The sequence below is a fragment of the Staurois parvus genome, unplaced genomic scaffold, assembly GCF_062004578.1.
Source record: "Staurois parvus isolate SC_StPar_1 unplaced genomic scaffold, SC_StPar_1.0 ptg000392l, whole genome shotgun sequence".
NCBI classification, from domain to species: Eukaryota; Metazoa; Chordata; class Amphibia; order Anura; family Ranidae; genus Staurois; species Staurois parvus.
The window spans coordinates 5,730,001-5,751,461 of NW_028318188.1; the positions used below are offsets into that span (position 1 = coordinate 5,730,001).

Genomic DNA, 21,461 nt, shown 5'->3' on the forward strand with positions numbered 1-21,461 from the left:
GGGCCCTGTGGATTTTAGATACACCTCTGGGTAGACAAAGGAAACACAAATAGCTTGAGAAACAGAGCCAAGCGTAATGTTCAATAAACATACAGCAAGTATCAATTACAAGAACACGTGTTACCCCCGAAAAACCCAATTAAGGGAACATATGGAGACTGATCACTTTTTCTTCATATGGTTTTAGGCACAGATCTTACATAGCTATACATCATGGCTTCAGATCAGGGCACCAGGGTTGGTAATGCCCCTAGATGGTCTTTTTTCCCTTAGAATAAACTTTCACTTATCAGAAAGTGTCAAGTGAAATTGCAATGCATCTTTGTCTAACCTGTGGAGAACAGAAGACACATCCCAAAGGCCAAACAGTTTATAGATATGTAGTGCAGTTTATCTGCATATGGTTTGGTCTCTACTCTTACATTGGAACTATTCATATTCTGTTATAATGAGACTGAGCATTGGTGGTAAGACCTGCCTATGTGGGACTAGTTACAGAAATGCAAGAAGGTTGCACTGGTGGAAAATGGCTTCTTACAGACCCTCCAATGCTTCAAAAAGATTATGTCTCTGTTGGTCAGTGAAAGCTAGAACCCATATTTATGGTCAGTATAGCAGTCTTCTAAATACACAAAGTCTTTGCTTTTCCACTCTGTTATGCAATAATATGAATCTGTGCTTTGCCCACCCAGGACAAGCAAGGGGTTGACGCAACTGCTGCCTATGACAGCTATACATACTTCCTGTCTATCCCCCATTGGTCCCTCATGGAGCTTACACAAAGCTGCCGACTCTCTCCTTGAGCCCAAGTGAAAGCGATGGGTAGCTGAGTGGCCAATCACCAAGCAGCAGTGCTGTTATGTGGAAGAAAGTGGTGCGAGTCACATTCTTCTCCATACCTGTAAGTATCGGTAGGTCACTTTGCTTTCCCAGGAAAACCGATCAGTGGAGAGATTCATTATAAAAGAAATTAACAAATTTCATATAAAGCATTACACACAATAGAATAGCAGCAGCTTTACTTACTTGCTCAACAGATTGACCAGTCTGCTGTGACCATTCCGAATAGCTAGTTCTACTGGAGTCTCTCCTTCTGTGTTCACTTTGCTCAATGCTGCCCTTCCTCCAGGCAGAGAGATGAAGTAATGTGACAGTTCCAGGAGCCCCCATTTCATTGTTAGATGTAAGAGCGTCTCATGGCAAAGATCCTCTGGAAATAAACAGAAAGCAAACATTACATTCCTGACCTCTGAAAAACAGAAAGAGTCCATCCATGGGCTAGCACGGTGGCTTAGCACTTCTCCAGGTTAGGACACAATCCACATGGAGTTTGCAAGTTCTCCCTGTGTTTGCGTTTGTGTCCTCCAGGTTCTGTAGTTTCCTCCCACACTCCAAAAACTTGCTGGTAGGTTAATTGGCTCCTGTCTAAACTGACCCTAGTATGTCTATATATGCATGTGAGATAGGGACCTTAGATTGTAAGCTCCTTGAGGGTAGGCACTAATGTGAATATGAGCACTGAGTAAATCCAATGCCTGTACAGCAGTCTTTATGTTCTCTGCCATCTGTGCACGTTAGTCCATACCTACCCTGCTGCCTCTCCCCTTTTGAGCTGCTATACAAATATAGTCATACAATAGTCCATGTGAGTGAACACTAGGTAGAGAAAAAACTGAAGAATGTCGTCCTACTTAATTCAGCAGACTGAGGACCTCATTATTCCAAGATGCTGCTTCTATTCCTTGACTGGAACTTGGCCAAAATTATGTAATATATCCCAGGAATCTTCATTGGCATTTTTTTCCATCTGGAGATGGGGAAGGAGGGACTTTGTCAGATAAGCACACCATCCTGACTTCATGCCTGAGCTAAGGGCAGATGGACTCCAAGGCATAAAAGCTACAGGAATCAGCTGCCCTTACCTAAGATAGCCCTGATTAGAAATGCTAGGGGGTGTTTTTCAAAGTGATTTCTCAACAAATTAAAACATGGAGAGGCAAAGATAGATTGAGAAGTTTGCTTTGAATATTAAAAATGAATTAAATAGCATTTTCAGTTTGTGGTGCTCAGATATCATTTAGTTCCGCCGTAATGGCCATTAAGCCATCATTGTGGTATGAGTGGTATATCTTTATTAGTTTTATTGAAACCAAAAGGAAACAAATCTACATGGAGTATTTACCCCTTTGTAGGTTTTCTTTTCTTTTTTTTTACATTGAATCACAGCGTGTTTTTTGTTTACATTGGTGTGTGTTAGGTGTGTTATATGTGGGTATATACTTATGCAGTCACTTATTGGGGGAAGGGGGGGGGGGGGTTGTCATTAATTTAAATCATTTTCAGAGATCTGTTTTCACTTTGATATTGGACAGTCTATGTCTGTTAATCATAGCATAGCAAGCAGGAAACCAAAAAACAAATCTGCTCTATTATTATTTATTTATTACAGGTACTTATATAGCGCCAGCAATTTACGCAGCGCTTTACATATATATTGTACATTCACATCAGTCCCTAACCCTCAAGGGGTGTACAATCTAAGGTCTCTAACTCACATTCATACATTCACATACTAGGGCCAATTAGCCTACCAGCATGTCTTTGGAGTGTTGGAGGAAACTGGAGTACCCGGAGGAAATCCACGCAGGCACAGGGAGAACATGCAAAGTCCAGGCAGGTGGTGCCGTGGTTGGGATTCGAACCAACGACGCTGGTACTGCCAGGCGGAAGTGCTAACCATTTAGCCACTGTGCTGCCCACTGTACTGTATGTCTTATAGTGGCAGGATTTAATAATGACCTGGCCATTTCTCAGTGAATTGTGCATACTAGGGAAAGAGGACTGATTGGTTTCTGCCAAGGATAAATAATGAACACTGTGCAACCTATGGGTTAGTGGTTAGCATTTCTGCCATGGATCATGAGGGTCCTTGGAAGAAATCTTGGCCACGACACTATCTGCATGGAGGGTGCATGTTCTCTTTGTAAAGCGCTACATAAATTGACGGCGCTATACAAGTACCTATAATAAATAAAAAATAAATACAGTGATGCAAGCCTGACATTTAGCTGTTGGTGTACATACAGTGGGGCAAAAAAGTATTTAGTCAGCCACCAATTGTGCAAGTTCTCCCACTAAAAAAGATGAGAGAGGCCTGTAATGAACATCATAGGTAGACCTCAACTATGAGAGACAAAATGAGAAAAAAAATCCAGACAATCACATTGGCTGATTTGGAAAGAATATATTTGCAAATTATGGTGGAGAATAAGTATTTGGTCAATATCAAAAGTTCATCTCAATACTTTGTTATATATCCTTTGTTGGCAATGACAGAGGTCAAACGTTTCCTGTAAGTCTTCACAAGGCTGGCACACACTGTTGCTGGTATGTTGGCCCATTCCTCCATGCAGATCTCCTCTAGAGCAGTGATGTTTTGGGGCTGTCGCTGGGCAAGGACTTTCAACTCCCTCCAAAGGTTTTCTATGGGGTTGAGATCTGGAGACTGGCTAGGCCACTCCAGGACCTTGAAATGCTTCTTACGAAGCCACTCCTTCGTTGCCCAGGCAGTATGTTTGGGATCATTGTCATGTTGGAAGACCCAGACACGTTTCATCTTCAATGCCCTTGCTGATGGAAGGAGGTTTGCCCTCAAAATCTCACAATACATGGCCCCATTCATTCTGTCCTGTACATGGATCAGTCGTCCTGGTCCCTTTGCGGAGAAACAGCCCCAAAGCATGATGTTGCCACCCCCATGCTTCACAGTAGGTATGGTGCAACTCAGCATTCTCTCTCCTCCAAGCATGACAAGTTGTGTTTCTACCAAACAGTTCTATTTTGGTTTCATCTGACCACATGACATTCTCCCAATCCTCTTCTGAATCATCCAAATGCTCTCTAGCAAACTTCAGACGGGCCCGGACATGTACTGGCTTAAGCAGGGACACACACCTGGCACTGCAGGATCTGAGTCCCTGACGGCGTAGTGTGTTACTGATGGTGGCCTTTGTTACATTGGTTCCAGCTCTCTGCAGGTCATTCACTAGGTCCCCCCGTGTGGTCCTGGGATTTTTGCTCACCGTTCTTGTGATCATTTTGACCCCACGGGGTAAGATCTTGCGTGGAGCCCCAGATCGAGGGAGATTATCAGTGGTCTTGTATGTCTTCCATTTTCTAATTATTGCTCCCACAATTGATTTGTTCACACCAAGCTGCTTGCCTATTGCAGATTCAGTCTTCCCAGCCTGGTGCAGGTCTACAATTTTGTTTCTGGTGTCCTTCGACAGCTCTTTGGTCTTCACCATAGTGGAGTTTGGAGTGTGGCTGTTTGAGGTTGTGGACAGGTGTCTTTTATACTGATAACAAGTTCAAACAGGTGCCATTGATACAGGTAATGAGTGCAGGACAGAGGAGCCTCTTAAAGAAGAAGGTACAGGTCTGTGAGAGCCAGAAATCTTGCTTGTTTGTAGGTGACCAAATACTTATTTTCCACCATAATTTGCAAATAAATTCTTTCCAAATCAGCCAATGTGATTGTCTGGATTTTTTTTCTTATTTTGTCTCTCATAGTTGAGGTCTACCTATGATGCCAATTACAGGCCTCTCATCTTTTTAAGTGGGAGAACTTGCACAATTGGTGGCTGACTAAATACTTTTTTGCCCCACTGTATAGCAAAAAATGTAGGTTTTTATTTTGCCTTTCACACACTTCACTTTTATATTCATACTTTTTAGATCATTTCAAAGTGACACACTGGTCATCTAAGACATTGTATTCAAGGGTTATAAAGGACCATTGTCTATCTGCAAAAACCATTTTGTCTGTGCATCTTGTTTGTGGTCCCCAATGCATTAGAGCAGCTTTACATTGAACAATGAAACCCCCGTTGCCTAAGACATGTTTTATTTCTTTAGAGTACCTATATTGGCTCACAGAACATTCCGTAATATGCCTGGCCTTTGCTCTGCTTTCTAAATATCTGCCTTCAAAATTATACCAATGTATAGATTGGTAGTAAGATGCTCTAAATATATATAAATATATATATATACACACACAGAACAGTCATAACTTTATGACCCCTCCACCTAATATCAAGTAGGTCCCCTTTTTGCCACCAAAACAGTATTGACCTGTTGAGGCATGGACTCCACTAGACCTCTGAAGGTAATGTATGCTGTAGTTTCTGGCACCAAACTGTCAGTAGTAGACCCTTTAAGTCCTGCAAGTTGTGAGGTGGGGACTTCATGGATTGGACCGAGTTTTCCAGCACATCATACAGATGCTTGATTGGATTGAGATCCAGAGAATTTGGTGGCCAAGCCAATACCTCAAATTAATTTTTGTGTTTCTCAAACCATTCTTGAACCATTTTTGCAGTGTCAGGGCACATTAACCTGCTGAAAGAGGCCACTACCATCAGAGAATGCCGTTTCCATGAAGGTGTGCACTTGGTCAGCATCATGGTTTAGGTAAGTTGTAAGTGTTCAAAAAACATCCACATGAATAGCAAAACCCAAGGTTTCCCAGCAGAACGTTGCCTAAAGCATCACAATGCAAACTTCTCTTCTTCATATACTGCATCCTGGTGCCATCTCTTCCCCAGGTAAGTGCCCAACACGCAACCTGCCATCCACATGATGTAAAAGAAAACGTGATTCATCAGACCAGACCACCTTCTTCCATTACTCCATGGTCCAGTTCTAATGCTCACATGCCCATTGTAGGTGCTATTGGCTGTGAACACGGGTCAGCATAAGCACCCTCACCACGCTTCCACTACCCAGCCCTATATACACAACAAACAGCGATACTCATTTTTTCTGCTTTCGAAACAAAACAATTATTTGATTTGCTGGATGGATACAGTCTAATGAAAGCCAAGCACAAAGCACTGTTTTTTAGCACTTCATTGGTGTGCTACCAATTATTTCAGATAAAACTAAAATCCAGGCAGATATGGAAGACACATATATTTGCAAACTAATCCCTTGTTTTAACATTTGTTGCAGGCTGGCTGGTTAGTGAAGTCGGAATTTTGGGGGTTTTTTGGTATGCTTCGCTCTTCCATGTGTTCCTTCCTGCAAAGGACAGTTATAGGTTAGGGTGGTTGCCATTTGTCTGTATATATAAACCACTTGCTGACAACACTATAGCCGAATGACGGTTACAGCGAGGTCGCCCAGTGGGCGTCTATTGACGTCCTCCCAGACCTGCGCACCTAGCGTTCTCTGTGATCGCTGTTTCCTTCGGATACAGCTGATCACAAATCAAAGTAGAAGTCCAATCACAGCTGATCGCGATGTAAACACACTTGCCGGTTATCGACATTACTTTCCTTAAGCTGTCACAGCGTGACAAAAGTATTGCTGATAACCGACAAGTGTAAAAGGAGACATGGGCACTGATTATCAGTGCCCTGATTGTCAGTGCAGCCCAACAGTGCTCATCAGTGCTGCCTATTAAATGCCAGTTTCCATCAGTGCTGCCAATCAGTGCCACCTATCAGTGCAGCCTCATCAGTGCCTCCTCATCAGTGCCCACCAGTGACTCCTCATCAGTACACATCAGTAAAGGAGAAAAATTGCCTGTTTGCTAAATTTTATAAAACAAACTAAGAAAAATGTGGGGGGGGGGGTTCAAAACTTTTGGTCATTTTTTGTTTGTTTAGTAACTAAAAAATAAAAACACCCAGTGGTGATTAAATACCACCAAAAGAAAACGGAGTGCAAAAATGATAAAAATTTCATATGGGTACAGTGTTGCATGACCACACAATTGTCATTCATAGTGTGACAGCGCTGAAAGCTGAAAATTGGCCTGGGCAGGAAAGGGGTAAAAGTGCCAGAAGGCAAGTAGTTAGTGGAGCTCTGTAAACATGAATACTTAAATTGCCTGTATTTTTTTACTTTAGATTTGACTGGATGTCTTTTGCAATCTCCTGTACAGCAAAGCTCAGGCTGGGAGAAAAAGTTAGCAAACACAAATGCTCCTGCGCTTGGGGATGGACTCAATGCAGGCTACAACCACATTAAGAATGTCCTGGAACATGCACACCTTGCTGCCCTCAAATAGACCGAGGGAATCCAAACATACTGAATGAGGAAAGAACAAAGAGAGGGCGCACAGGCCTAGTACATTACCATAAAAAATGTTTAATAAAAAATAAAGTAGGTGTTGTACTCAAACGACAATGTAGTCAAGGCACATCATAAAGAACAGCTCACAGCCACAGTGGCTCTGAGGAAGAGGCAAGTCCTCGAAACGCGTCAGCCTATTGGATGTCTACGCTCCCTATTGTGGACTATTACTCAGCGCGGTGTTGACCCAGCTGTTCTTTATGATGTGCCTTGACTACATTGTCGTTTGTGAGTACAACACATACTTTATTTTTTATTAAACATTTTTTATGGTAATGCACTAGACCTGTGCACCCTCTGTTTGTTCTTTCCTCATTTGGGAGAAAGAGTTGCTTCATGTACACTGGCAGCTCCTAAACTCAACTCCATAAAAGCCTATCTGTAAATGTACACATAGGCTGTTAACAGAGTTTAGGAGCTGCTGCGTTTAGGTGAGGTTAAACCTTCCTCTCCTGAACGCGAAAGAATCGCGTTCAGGATAGGAATGTTTTGACCGGCGACAGCAGAAAAGCACAAAACGCAGCAACCGCGGTATCGTATTTTTGCTGCGATTTGTATTTTCCCATGGGCGGCGGTCAGGGTAGGCTCGTGAACATGAGGCCTTAAGACTGGAAACCAATCAGGTGCACTGCATGCATGGTGGATCGCTTTTCAGTGGCTGTCAGACATGCAGGGGGTGATCCTGTTGCTTCTTGCATGCACTTTTTTTTTGGGGGGGGGCTGTTCCCCCCCCCCCCCCCCCAAGGGGGAATTGGTTTTGAAATACATTGTAACCATGAGAAAGGCCATTGGCTCACAGTTGCAGCACAGTCCAATTAACCCCAATGAGTGAATTTAACTGGCGGCGCCACCTGTCAAGCAAAACATTGTGGCCGCTGCACGTGTACCACCCTGTCAGGCGTCAATGTTGAGATTTAAGTGGGATTTCTGGGGGCGGGGGGTGTGAATTTAGATCAATTACCACCCCCTGCTGCCCATGTGAAATATCCATTTGTGTCATATGTAAATGATCTAGAATCAACTTGTTCCAAAATTCCCATCTACATTATCTACATAAAGCCAACCTGTTTATAAAAGCCATAGGAAAACTTTGAGCAACTACCATTAATTGAACAATGGTTTACACATCAAAAATAAAAACAAACACAGCTAAAAGGATGTTGACCAGAAATCTATGAGAATTTTTTCAGGGCTCATCCCCAATCCCAAGAGAGCGAGCAGAGAGCGCAGCACAGCTGGCTCCATGTATTTTAGGAAAACTTTCTTGAGAACTTTTCCTCTCCGTGTTGGACAGGATCTAACCTTCAGCTCGCTACATCTGAACAAGATTACAGCTTCAGCAAACACTGCACATGACTAAACAGTGGGGAAAGTGCTTTCCATTAGGTGTTCTTCATACTCAGACACAAACATCTTTGACAAGAGTGCTGGGTGAAGCAGCGTGCAGCACAGCAATATAGAACTGAAACTTCAAAGCAACTTTAAGCGGGCCTAGCATCAGATATATTTTATCATGCTAAGTGCAAGTATTGTGTAATTGTAATACTTCCAAGTGTTCTGAGTACTCCACCTGACCATGTCTTTATCAGCTTTTCCCTCCAGAAGAATGGCACCAACCTTATTCAGGTATCATCCAGGGTCAGCATTTTACTGCAGGCCCAAAACAATGACAAGCTGAAACCTTTTCAATAGGCTCAAGTTCACATCAATGTGCTGCGATTATGTGAACTTGGTGAAAATGGGGCATGCTGCACTTAAACACTTGCCTACAGGGCACTTTCACCCCCTTCCAGCCCAGGCCAATTTTCAGCTTTCAGCGCTGTCACACTTTGAATGACAATTGCACGGTCATGCAACACTGTACAGGTATGAAATTTTTGTCATTTTTTTGAGACAGAAAGAGCTTTCTTTTGGTGGTATTTATTCACCTCTGGGTTTTTTATTTTTTGCTAAACAAACCAAAAACTGAAAATTTTGAACAAAAAAAAAATTTTTTTTCAGTTTTTGTTATAACATTTTGTAAATAAGTGAATTTTCTCCTTCACTGATGTGCGCTAATAAGGCTGTAGTGATGGGCACTGATAGGCTGCACTGATGGGCACTGATAAGGAGGCACTGGTAGGTGGCACTGATGGACATTGACAGGCATCACTGATGGGCACTGAAAGGTGGTACTCATATGGCACTGATAGGTGGCACTGACTGGCACTGTTAGGAGGCACTGAGGGACACTGATAGGCACAACTGATTGGCACTGATAGGTGGCACGGATTGGCAGCACTGATAGGTGGCACTGAAATACAGCTCAGATGGGCACTGATATGTGGCATTGATGTGCACTGGTAGGCACTGATATGTGGCACTGATGGGCACTGGCAGGTGGCATTGATAAGCACTGACAGCTGGCATTGATGGACAGACAGGTGGCCCTGCTGGGGCTACACTGATCATCAGTGCTCTGATGATCAGTGTACATGTCCCCTCTGAGGAATGTCGATTACCGGCTCTCCTCTCCTCTGGAGCAGTCAGCGTGACAGCTCGTGAGGAGAGAAATGCAGATAACCGGCATTTGCTTATTTAGATGCGATCAGCTGTGATTGGACACAGCTGATCACATGACCGCGCCGACGTCTTTGGCTCTTTCCGTTGATTGGTGATCCGCTGTGTCCAAAGGGCACAGCGCACCACCGATCACCGCACTGCGTGCCCCCGGGGCCGCGCACGCGCGGTTAGAGTGTGGGGGACGTCATATGATGTCCTCCCAGAACGAGAGAACCGCCTTGCGCCTATCATTTCTTTCTATGGCAGGTGGGAGGCGGTTAAAAGCAGTGCAATGCACTACTATGCTTCACAGCACACAGCAGAGCAGATTATGCAATAAATAAAATACTTTGGCTTCTGATGTAGAAAAAAAAAAACACACATCAGCAAAACATGTTACAGAAGCGTGGTTCCTGGCAGTCATGTACAGTCAGCACTCAGAATGGTGCCTGGTGGTGTTGTATAGTGAACACATCTCCCAACAGTCCCGGATTGGGTGGGACTTTCCCACATTTTCACCTTTGTCTCCTGGTCCCGGTGTACAGGGGCTTTGTTCTGCATTACTCTATCTATTCTTTATATGCGAACTTCCAGCTGAGCAGGACCAGCAGCAGTGTGAACATCTAGCACAGCCAAGGATTGGCGGGAAAGCCAACAGGGAGAGAGAGCATGCAGCTGTCAACTCCAACCTGTGATGTCAGGGATGGGTGGGACCAATATGTTTCAGGAGCTCCGCCCCACAGCGGTGTATAATAAATCTGAATTATACACTGCTGCGGGTGCACATGCAGTAGTTCCATTTGGTCCTGCCCCTTGGCACCTTTTTCCCAGTTGGCACTGTATAAATGCTGGCTGTTTCCCTATGAACAGGTTTTTTTTAAAAGGGGACAGAGCCCCTGAAATGCATATTGGCCCCACCCATCCCCAACATCACAGGTTGGACTTGACAGCTGCACTCTCTCTAGCTGTGCTCCCTGCCGGCATGTTCACCAATCCCTGGCTCTGCTAGATGTTCACACTGCTGCAGGTCCTGCTCGGCTGCACTTATTTGTTATCCATCTGATGCCTGCATGCTTGCCTTGGCTCCTGTATGCTGCTAATCAAGATTTTGGAATGTAAGTGTATGTTTAATGCTGAATCCTGCACTCTGTATGAGATGCACTCCTGAATCCTGCACTCTGTATGAGATGCACTCCTCAATCCTGCACTCTGTGTGAAACGCACTCCTGAATCCTGCACTCTGTGTGAAACGCACTCCTGAATCCTGCACTCTGTATGAAATGCACTCCTGAATCCTGCACTCTGTATGAGATGCACTCCTGAATCCTGCACTCTGTATGAGATGCACTCCTGAATCCTGCACTCTGTATGAGATGCACTCCTGAATCCTGCACTCTGTATGAGATGCACTCCTGAATCCTGCACTCTGTGTGAAACGCACTCCTGAATCCTGTACTCTGTATGAGATGCACTCCTGAATCCTGTACTCTGTATGAGATGCACTCCTGAATCCTGCACTCTGTGTGAAACGCACTCCTGAATCCTGTACTCTGTATGAGATGCACTCCTGAATCCTGCACTCTGTGTGAAACGCACTCCTGAATCCTGTACTCTGTATGAGATGCACTCCTGAATCCTGCACTCTGTGTGAAACGCACTCCTGAATCCTGTACTCTGTATGAGATGCACTCCTGAATCCTGCACTCTGTATGAAACGCACTCCTGAATCCTGTACTCTGTATGAAATGCACTCCCGAATCCTGCACTTTGTGCATAATGCATTGCTGAATCATTCCACACTTTGTGTAAAGCACTCTTCTACAGTTTGTGCAAAACCATTTGTAGTGGAAGTTTTTTTTTTTTTTTTTGTAATGATCCTGCTGGGGTTTGTGTCTGTGAGACTTTTGCTTGTGGCACAGCAAAGCATACTTTATAGGTACAAGGAAGCCTGGGTTTTGTTTAACCGTGCCCCTTAAGCCCCTCTCACTGTTAAGCATTTGGTCACACCCATTTTTGGCACGGTGCAGGTCACTTCCTTCCTCAAGTGTCCCTCATTCTGAAGTTCAAAAGTTGGAAGGTATGGTGAATATGGTTCCTGGTGGTCATGCATAGTGAACATGGTTCTGGTGGCCATGTACATTAGGTATGGTTCCTGGTGGTCATGTATAGTGAAAACATGCTTCCCGGTGGTCAGGTATAGTGAAGATGGTTCCTGGCGGTCATGTACAGTCAGCATGGTTCCCGGCGGTCATGTACAGTCAGCATGGTTCCCGATGGTCATGTACAATGAACATGGTTCCCAATGGTCATGTAAAGTGAACATGGTTCTCAGTGGTCATGTACAAGGAACGTGGTTCCGATGGTCATGTACACTGAGCATGGTTCCCGGTGGTCTTGTATAGTGAATGTGGTTCCCGGCAGTCATGTACAGTCAGCATGATACCCGGTGGTCATGCATAGTGAACATGGTTCCCGGCGGTCATGTACAAGGAACGTGGTTCCAATGGTCATGTACAGTCAGCATGGTACCAGTGGTCATTTTTAGTGAACATGGTTCCCGGTGAACATATACAGGGAATGTGGTTTCCAGCAGTCATGTACAGTCACCATGGCACCCGGTGGTCATGTATAGTGAACGTAGTTCCGGGTGGTCATTCACAGTGAACACGCTCCCTGGTGGTCATTCACAGTGAACACGCTCCCTGGTGGTCATTCACAGTGAACACGCTCCCTGGTGGTCATTCACAGTGAACACGCTCCCTGGTGGTCATTCACAGTGAACACGCTCCCTGGTGGTCATTCACAGTAAACAAGGTTCCTTGTGGTCATTCACAGTAAACAAGGTTCCTTGTGGTCATTCACAGTGAACATGGTTACTGGTGGTCATTCACAGTGAACACGGTTCCTTGTGGTCATTCACAGTGAACAAGGTTACTGGTGGTCATTCACAGTGGGCTCTGGCTGGACAAACTTCCCTAATGCACAATTAGGTGTACAGCCCTTGGAAGGAACATACACCATCAGTGTGATGTACAATGAGCATTCAATTCAAACTGTTCACTTTAATTACTTCACACTAAATTCAACCTATTCAATAAATATTGTAACGGAACCGGAACCCAGACCGTACTGAGTTTTTCCGTTATAGCACAACTTCCCCTGTCCGAACACCATCCACGGACCACACCCTCGAAATCCCTCAGGAAAAATAGACAACACCCAGCTCTTACTAAAACAGGAAGCCAACAACTCTTTATTTTTCACAAAAAAACATATTTTATACAGAGGGCGGGAAAACACATCCAGGAACAGGACATACATCATCAGCCCACCCTCTCAGTGGGAAGGGCTACAGTATAGGCAGGAAACACCTCATCACCCCTCCCCATCCAACCAGACACAGAACAATGGGATGTAACCATGTGGCAAAGGACATTGACCAACCCCCACACCAATACACAAACAGTACATCCCATAATAGTTGGCTGGGCAGGAAGACACAGCACAATGGGGGGTAGCACATGGTAAACAGACAATGGACAGCCATGTGGCCTAGACAAAGAACAACACACTATACACAGGACTCAGACATTCACATACACACCCTGTAACCCTTAACAGGCACAGGGTGCCTTAAACATAATGGGAATTTGGGAAGATGATACAGAGGTCCCCCCACCCCCAAAAGTCACTCCCGTCACATATCTCCCCTTTCGGCAGGAGAGTAACGCAGGAGTAGATCCCAGACGGATGTACTCTGAAGTTACTCTGCACCTCCAGTCTCTCAATGCCAGCACCCACACAGTACCCCATGCAAATTGTCCCACACCAAGCATTACTCACCCAGCCAACCTCTGCCTCTCCCGTAGAACATACCCGCCACTGGGGAGAAGTACGGACTGGTCCTTCTCCCGGAAATCCTCTCAGCCGCTGGAGAGAAGACAGGGTGGCTGGGCCTCCTTCATCCTTCTGTGGGGGATCTGGGCCGACTGCCCAGCATCCCTGGGGTATCCAGGTGGTGGCTGTAGTTGCTAGGCAGAGGCCAGCGGCACTCTGCCCTGTTGCCAGCACTTCTGCTGGGGACCCCACATCTGCTCCGGCTAACCGTAGGGGAGGGAGGCCGGCTTCCTCCCCTCCCAGACTGTGGATCTGCTGCTGGGATGGAATTCCGCTGTCACTGTCCCCCTGGTGCACAGATCCTGGCTTGGGAGGGGAAACAGTTTCCTCCACTCTGGCTGACTGTGGGGGAGAGAGGACAACAACCTCCTCTCCCTTCTCACCCTGGGCCTCTGAAACTACCACAGGCATGGGGCAGAGGTCCTGGACCCTCTGTCCGGTTGTCAGCACTTCAGCTGGGGGCTCCCCGGCTGGTTCTCCTCAGAAAAAAAGTCAATAAAATCCCCAGCCTCTGGAACTGGGGTTTGGGAATCGGGGCTCACCATCTCCTGTCCGTGGAACTCAGGAGACATTACCAGTGCTGGGCAGAGTTCAGTACTGTTTGGCCCTGTTGCCAGGTCTACTGCTGGTTCCTCCTCAGCTGAGAGGTCTATCAGATCCCCAGTCTCTGGAATTTCCACTGATGACTCTTGGGCATGCTGCCGAACATATCCTAGCAGTTGCCTGTATGCCCTTTCCAGGTGCAGTTCTTTCATCAGCAGGTATTGCAGATCTGGCTCAAGCTCTGAGACCGAACATAGCCTCTCTGCCTTTCCGCAACTCCTCCAGAGTAGGTTCTCCTCTATCGCCAAACACAAAAAGGTCTGTAAGGCTCTCCCACAGCAATCCAGGCCCACCAAAGTCAAGTCCCTCAGGAGAGCACTCTGTGGACACCCCTAAATATTCCTGCTCTGCGTACCACTGCAGAGCTTGATATCTATTGTCCAGTTGTATCTCCTGCTGGACCAGCCTGTCCAACTCAGCCAACTATTGCTCCTGGGGTTGCTCTCCCAGGAATGGCATCCGTGACTTCCGATGGTCCCTGGCCCGTTCCCCTGGGGTTGGGTAGCACTTGCCTTTGTCCATACCAGCAGCCTGGACCGCTCCTCTCCAAAGCACCTCCCAAATCCGCTGCCTGAGCTCCAGGTACTGATCCGTAGACACAGTCCTGGGGTATGTTGCAAGAACAGTCTGTAGTAGCCCTGGGAACTCGGATGCCAGGTCCATGTCTCCACTGGGGTGACTGACGTCTTTTCCTGCTCTTGAATCCCGGTGGTGGTTTGGATGTGTTTACAGCTGGAAGCACAATCCCACCGCTTGCCACCAATGTAACGGAACCGGAACCCAGACCGCACTGAGTTTTTCCGTTATAGCACAACTTCCCCTGTCCGAACACCATCCACGGACCACACCCTCGAAATCCCTCAGGAAAAATAGACAACACCCAGCTCTTACTAAAACAGGAAGCCAACAACAACTCTTTATTTTTCACAAAAAACATATTTTATACAGAGGGCGGGAAAACACATCCAGGAACAGGACATACATCATCAGCCCACCCTCTCAGTGGGAAGGGCTACAGTATAGGCAGGAAACACCTCATCACCCCTCCCCATCCAACCAGACACAGAACAATGGGATGTAACCATGTGGCAAAGGACATTGACCAACCCCCACACCAATACACAAACAGTACATCCCATAATAGTTGGCTGGGCAGGAAGACACAGCACAATGGGGGGTAGCACATGGTAAACAGACAATGGACAGCCATGTGGCCTAGACAAAGGACAACACACTATACACAGGACTCAGACATTCACATACACACCCTGTAACCCTGAACAGGCACAGGGTGCCTTAAACATAATGGGAATTTGGGAAGATGATACAGAGGTCCCCCCCACCCCCAAAAGTCACTCCCGTCACAAATATCCCCTACTAATTATAATTAGTAGGGGATATTTTACAAGTCATAATGGAAAGAAATAACACAGTTGTTATTTCACATAGACTGGTAAGATTGCACTACATTGTCCTTTGAGTTATATCTCTTCCTCATATATAATAAAAAGGTCAAAACTCCAGGTGTTGAAAGCATTTCAGGTATTGCAAGCATGGATGCACACAAAAGTGCTATTTAAAAACCAATAAACAAGATGTGTATAAAACTGTCTTTTCTGTTCAGGAAACACACAAATTGTAAGGATATGAGTAAACAGAGCTCCCTCTATTGGTGAGCTTCATTATTATCGCTTGGAAATTTACGATGGACGCTGAAGAAAATTTAAAATCAGAAAATTAGAAAACCCTTTAGGATAGTCAAGCTACCTGTTTGGCATAATATAAATTTATACTATGGAAAACAATTCCCAATGCAGAGTCATCATATGCTGCATTTATTCATTTCAGGGTTGTAAGTAGCTAGCTTTTGAAAATCACAAATTATTAATTATTGCCTCTTTTTTCTATTTATTAAATCTGGGACTTTCAGTCTAAAAACTAGACACACCAAAAAAAGGGAGAAAAAAACCCTCTTCACAGAATTAAAAGTTGTTTTTGTACAGTCAGATTATAGTACGACCAGTCTAATTAACATTATTATTATTATACAGGATTTATATAGCGCCAACAGTTTGCGCAGCGCTTTACAATGTAAGGGAGACAGTACAATTAAAATACATTTCAGTACAGAAGGAATAGGAGGGCCCTGCTCGTGGAGCTTACAATCTAAAGGAAGGGGGAGGTGATACAAAAGGTGATAGCTCCGGGGGATGATCTGGCGAAGGTGATTCAAGTGCAGTTCTTAGGTGGAGGTGGGGTAGGCTTCCCTGAAGCAGTGAGTTTTCAATGATCGCCTAAAGGCAGACAGGGTAGGGGCTGACCGGGCATGCTGTGGTAGGGAGTTCCAGAGGATGTGAGAGGCCCTGGAGAAGTCCTGGAGGTGAGCGTGGGAGGAGGTGATGAGGGAGCTAGAGAGGAGGATATCATGGGTGGAGCGGAGACATAGCTGCTGTGTATAAATAAATAAGTGGGACTTTATATATGCAAAAGACAAAATACCATTAAAAACAAAGAATTTTATTACAAATAATGTTCACATATAAAATTGTTCTTTGCCTAAGAGCAATTTTATACGTGAACATTCTTTGTAATAAAATCTGCTTTTAATAGTATGTTGTCTTTTGACTCCTGATGGCATATATAAAGTCCCACTTATATATTTATTTGTTTTTGTAAGATATAAATGGGTAGATGCCCTTGGGAGTCAAAATTCACTATATAGACTTACTGGATGCCAACTATTATATTGTCTTTTTACATCTGTTGTGTATGCATCTTAAAGTTTGGAAAGTATGATCTGTTTGGGGTCATTTAGATCTACAGTTGAGAAACACTGATGTGAACTATGTAATGAAGTACTGTGAAAGAACAGCTGCCTTAGCAGTGGGCATGTGTGCAGCAGCTTCTATACATAATGGGAGTGTCAAATGCCTACAGGTCTCACAATGCAGCTAACCAAGCACACACCTCTTTAAAGTGGTTGTAAACCCTCACATATACTCTGAAGTGACTGTACCCGTTTATCTGCAGTCTTCTCTATATCCGTTCAAGGTGCAGAATTTATACAGCTTGTCTAAGAGTTCAGAAAAAGGGGGCGGAGAGCTGAAGTTACACACTGCAGATCTCACTCAGTGAAATCTCTGAGAGTTTATTGGAGGGAAGGGACACACCCCCCTCCACACAGCTCACAAAAACAGAGCTTAGGCTGCCACTCTGCTGGAGGTCCCTCCCGTCACCATTTTTCTCTTGGTGTCAGAAAAACTTGTCCGAAGTGATCCCTATGCTTTGTTCATATTTCATATAAGAGGTTTACAACACTTCAATGCACTGCCTCTATCACGGGGTTGCCTACAGAAACAGAATTCAAGTGGGTAAACGTTGCATCATGAATTCTAATAAACAGTAGACCAAAAGCTGCCAATAAACTACCAAGCCTTTTGCCATAAAGCTCTCAAACATTTTAAACCGTGTCATTTAGTAGTAAACAGTAATGCTAAACAAAGCATGGTATATACACTATATTGCCAAACGTATTGGGACAACTGCCCTTAAGCACATGAACTTTAATGGCTTCCCAGTCTTAGTCCGTAGGGTTCAATATTGAGTTGGCCCACCCTTTGCAGCTACAACAGCTTCAACTCTTCTGGGAAGGCTGTCCACAAGGTTTAGGAGTGTGTCTATGGGAATGCTTGACCATTCTTCCAGAAGCACATTTGTGAGGTCAGGCACTGATGTTGGACGAGAAGGCCTGGCTTACAGTCTCCACTTTAATTCATCCTAAAGGTGTTCTATCGGGTTGAGGTCAGGACTCTTTGCAGGCCAGTCAAGTTTCTCCATCCCAAATTTGCTCATCCATGTCTTTATGCACCTTGCTTTGTGCTCTGGTGCGCAGTCATGTTGGTACAGGAAGGGACCATCCCCAAACTGATCCCACAAAATTGGGAGCATGAAGTTGTCCAAAATATCTTGATATGCCGACGCCTTAAGAGTTCCCTTCACTGGAACTAAGGGGCCAAGCCCAACCCCTGAAAAACAACCCCACACCATAATCCCTCCTCCACAAAACTTTACACTTGGCACAATGCACTCAAGCAAGTACTGTTCTCCCAGCAACCGCCAAACCCAGACACCTCTATGGGATTGCCAGACAGAGAAGTGTGATTCGTCACTCCAGAGAACACCTCTCCACTGCTCTAGAGTCCAGTGGCGGCATGCTTTACACCACTGCATCCGACTCTTTGCATTGCACTTGGGGATATAAGGCTTGGATGCAGCTGCTCGGCCATGGAAACCCATTCCATGAAGCTCTCTACGCACTGTTGTTATGCTAATCTGAAGGCTACACGTTTGGAGGTCTTCAGCTATTGTCTCTGCAGACAGTTGGCAACTTATACACACTGTGCGCTTCAGCATGCACTGACCCTGTTCTGTCATTTTACATGGCCTACCACTTCATGGCTGAGTTGCCATTGTTCCCAGTTGCTTCCACTTTGTTATACCACTAACAGTTGACTGTGGAATATTTAGTAGAAAGGAAAGTTCAAGGATGGACTTACGGTACCACGCTTGCACTCACTGAGCTCTTGAGAGCAACCCATTCTTTCACAAGTGTTTGTAGAAGCAGTCTGCATGCCTAGGTGCTTGATTTTATACATCTGTGGCCATGGAGATGATTGGAACACCTGAATCCAATGATTTTGAGGGGTGCCCCAATACTTTTGGCAATATAGTGTATATTAAATACCCTTTTTTAATGATATATGTTTTTGTGCATATCTGAAGGGTCAAATAAAAGGAGACCATCATTAAGATCCATACTTGTATTAAGGCTGCCATGGCTGGTTTTTATTTCCTGCCTGTCAACATATGATAAACACAAAGGTTAGGGTGTATAGCTATAAGGTCGGTCACCTATTAAATAGTCAAGCCACAGGATGAGCTTTACAGCCAACAAGCAAGCATCTTAAAAAAAGGATTCATGGGTATTTCTTGTAGGTTGTTCTTTGCCTTCTTTGACAGTTAAAAAGTAATACAGTTTATGGCAAGCCATGTTTTGTCCAGAACACAACATCAACAGCAATCACCATACAAAGAAAACAGGACATTTATCTATGTACAAAAACAGAATGCAGGACTCAGTAAAAACTGAAAGTGGTATTACATCCAAAAGCAAATAATTATTTTATTGCAGCTTACCAACTAGTATATGTGATGGCTGCAATCATTATCTTTTTAGGCTTCTTTTTCCTATGTTCACCTTGTGATCCAGCCAGTAAGTCTGTTGTTTTTCAAAAGAACAAGCTCTCCAGCAGAATGCATCAGTTAGAGAGATGATACAAACCATTTTACACTAGCAGGGGTGCTTATAATGATCAGATTTTATTTATTTAAAACTTTATCCCAAAAGGAAAAAAAACAGTATGCTGTAACTGGTTATACAGTATAAGCTGGAATTTGACTTAAATGTGTTAATTTATGTACATCTGCTAGTACATTTAACACTCCCCTCCCCCCAGAGTGAAAATGCTGCTGTCCAAAGGTGCCCCCTGTGCTCATTCATCCAGAGTGGGGGCACTCTAATATAGGTGGTATTATTGGCCAGATCACCAGATGAAAACAAAGGGAAAAAAGCTTAAGATAAAAGAAAATGAATACAGCCAACATATCTATTATATATTACATTTTTTTATTTTGGGTTTAATACTGCTTTAAGGTTTGGGGCACTTGCATACTCAGCAGTGTGCCCAGGAGAGCCAGGTGCAGCTTCTATCCCATTGCAGGCAGCCTGTCAAAGTCTACAGCAGGCTGCGGTTAGACACGGTGAGCACTATACAATGATACAAATGTTTAGGGGCTTGTCCATCCAGGGACAAGGTTCCAGAATGCAGGGGACGCACTGCAGCTCAATGGCCCAGGGGGCAAGTGGCCATATGCGGTTTTGCATCCATTTTTACATATCCGGTTTTTCTTTTGTTGTTGAAAAATAGTCATAGATGACAAAAATATAAACAAAAAATATATGTTTCTAAAAATAGAGCAGACGTAAACGCACATGATCTGTTTAAATCTAAAAATGAAAAAGGACGCAGATCTATTCTGTTTTTTTCTGCCAACATAGACTCAAATGTAAGCCGTGGTAAACAGATGTACATTCGTCTACAGCCGCCTGCCCATAGACATACATTGTGGCTCAGTCTGAATCGGTCTGAAAAAACCTTCAGACTGAATGCTTGTGTAAATAGACCCTTAGACCCCTGTTCACACTTGAACGGTTTTTAGCTGGAAACTCAGAAACACTCAACAATTAAAATCCAATTCATTTCAATGGCCCCTGTTCACATTTGAGCATTTTGTTGCCTGTAGCAAAACACCATAAAAGTACATGAGCTACTTCTCAGGCAGATTTAAACGTTTTTGTTCCCATAGACTTGAATTGACACACGTTAAAAAATGCAACATGAGCATTTTGTTTCAAGCGTTTTGTCGAACGATATTCTGCTCATACAGAGCTCTCCGCCTTTCTTTCAGCAGTACTCCACACCTTTCAGTTGAAATAAAGCCTATAATATTTGCAAATCTGCTTGAAAAAAAAACACTCAAAACCCCCTGCATAAAATGCTGAAACAAATGCCTGAAAATGCTCAGATAAGTCTTGGTTCACACTACTGCAACCTGAAAGTTGCGTGACTTTGCCAGGCAACTTGAAAACTACATTGAAGCAACTCTGAAGCAACTTTCAGGGAATGCCCAGGAAATCTTCCTGTAATGTTGGATCCAAATCACATCAGTATAGATGAGGATTCGACTTGGAGGTGACTTTTATTAAAGTCAATGGGCACAATTCGGATAGAGGTCCCCTTGAAGTAGTGCAGGAACCTTTTCTAAAGTCGGAGAGACTTCAGTAGTGCTAATTAAGACAGCTCTCATTGACTAACATGGGATTTCATGTCATGCGACTTGTGGAGTCTCACAAGTCAGATCCCAAGTTGCGGCAGTGTGAAACGAGCCCAAGAGTGAATGTAAACCCTAGAGGTAGATTTACTAAAACTGGTACACTCAGAATTTGGTGCACTTGTGCATGGTAGCCAACCAGCTTCTAACTTCAGTTATTTAATTAAGCTTTTACAATGAAATCTGGAAGCTGATTGGTTTCTATGCAGAGCTGCACCAGATCATCGCACATCTCTGCTTCATGGGTCTTCCATCACTGTAATAAAATGACTAGAGACTTGTAAGACAGTGTTTCTGGGAGAAAAATTCCTTTTCAGCAGATGTAA

The 21,461-nt window shown here is 44.4% G+C and overlaps 1 protein-coding gene across 2 annotated transcripts in view; it reads right to left on the reverse strand.

Annotated features, from left to right (window-relative positions):
* ARHGEF28 (Rho guanine nucleotide exchange factor 28) overlaps positions 1-21,461 on the reverse strand; it is a 305,207-nt gene that overhangs the window by 180,886 nt on the left and 102,860 nt on the right. For both annotated transcript variants that reach the window (XM_089686171.1, XM_089686174.1), the window contains exon 5: positions 1,027-1,210. In XM_089686171.1, the coding sequence (XP_089542297.1) occupies positions 1,027-1,210 (184 nt within the window). The remainder of the gene's footprint in view (positions 1-1,026; positions 1,211-21,461) is intronic.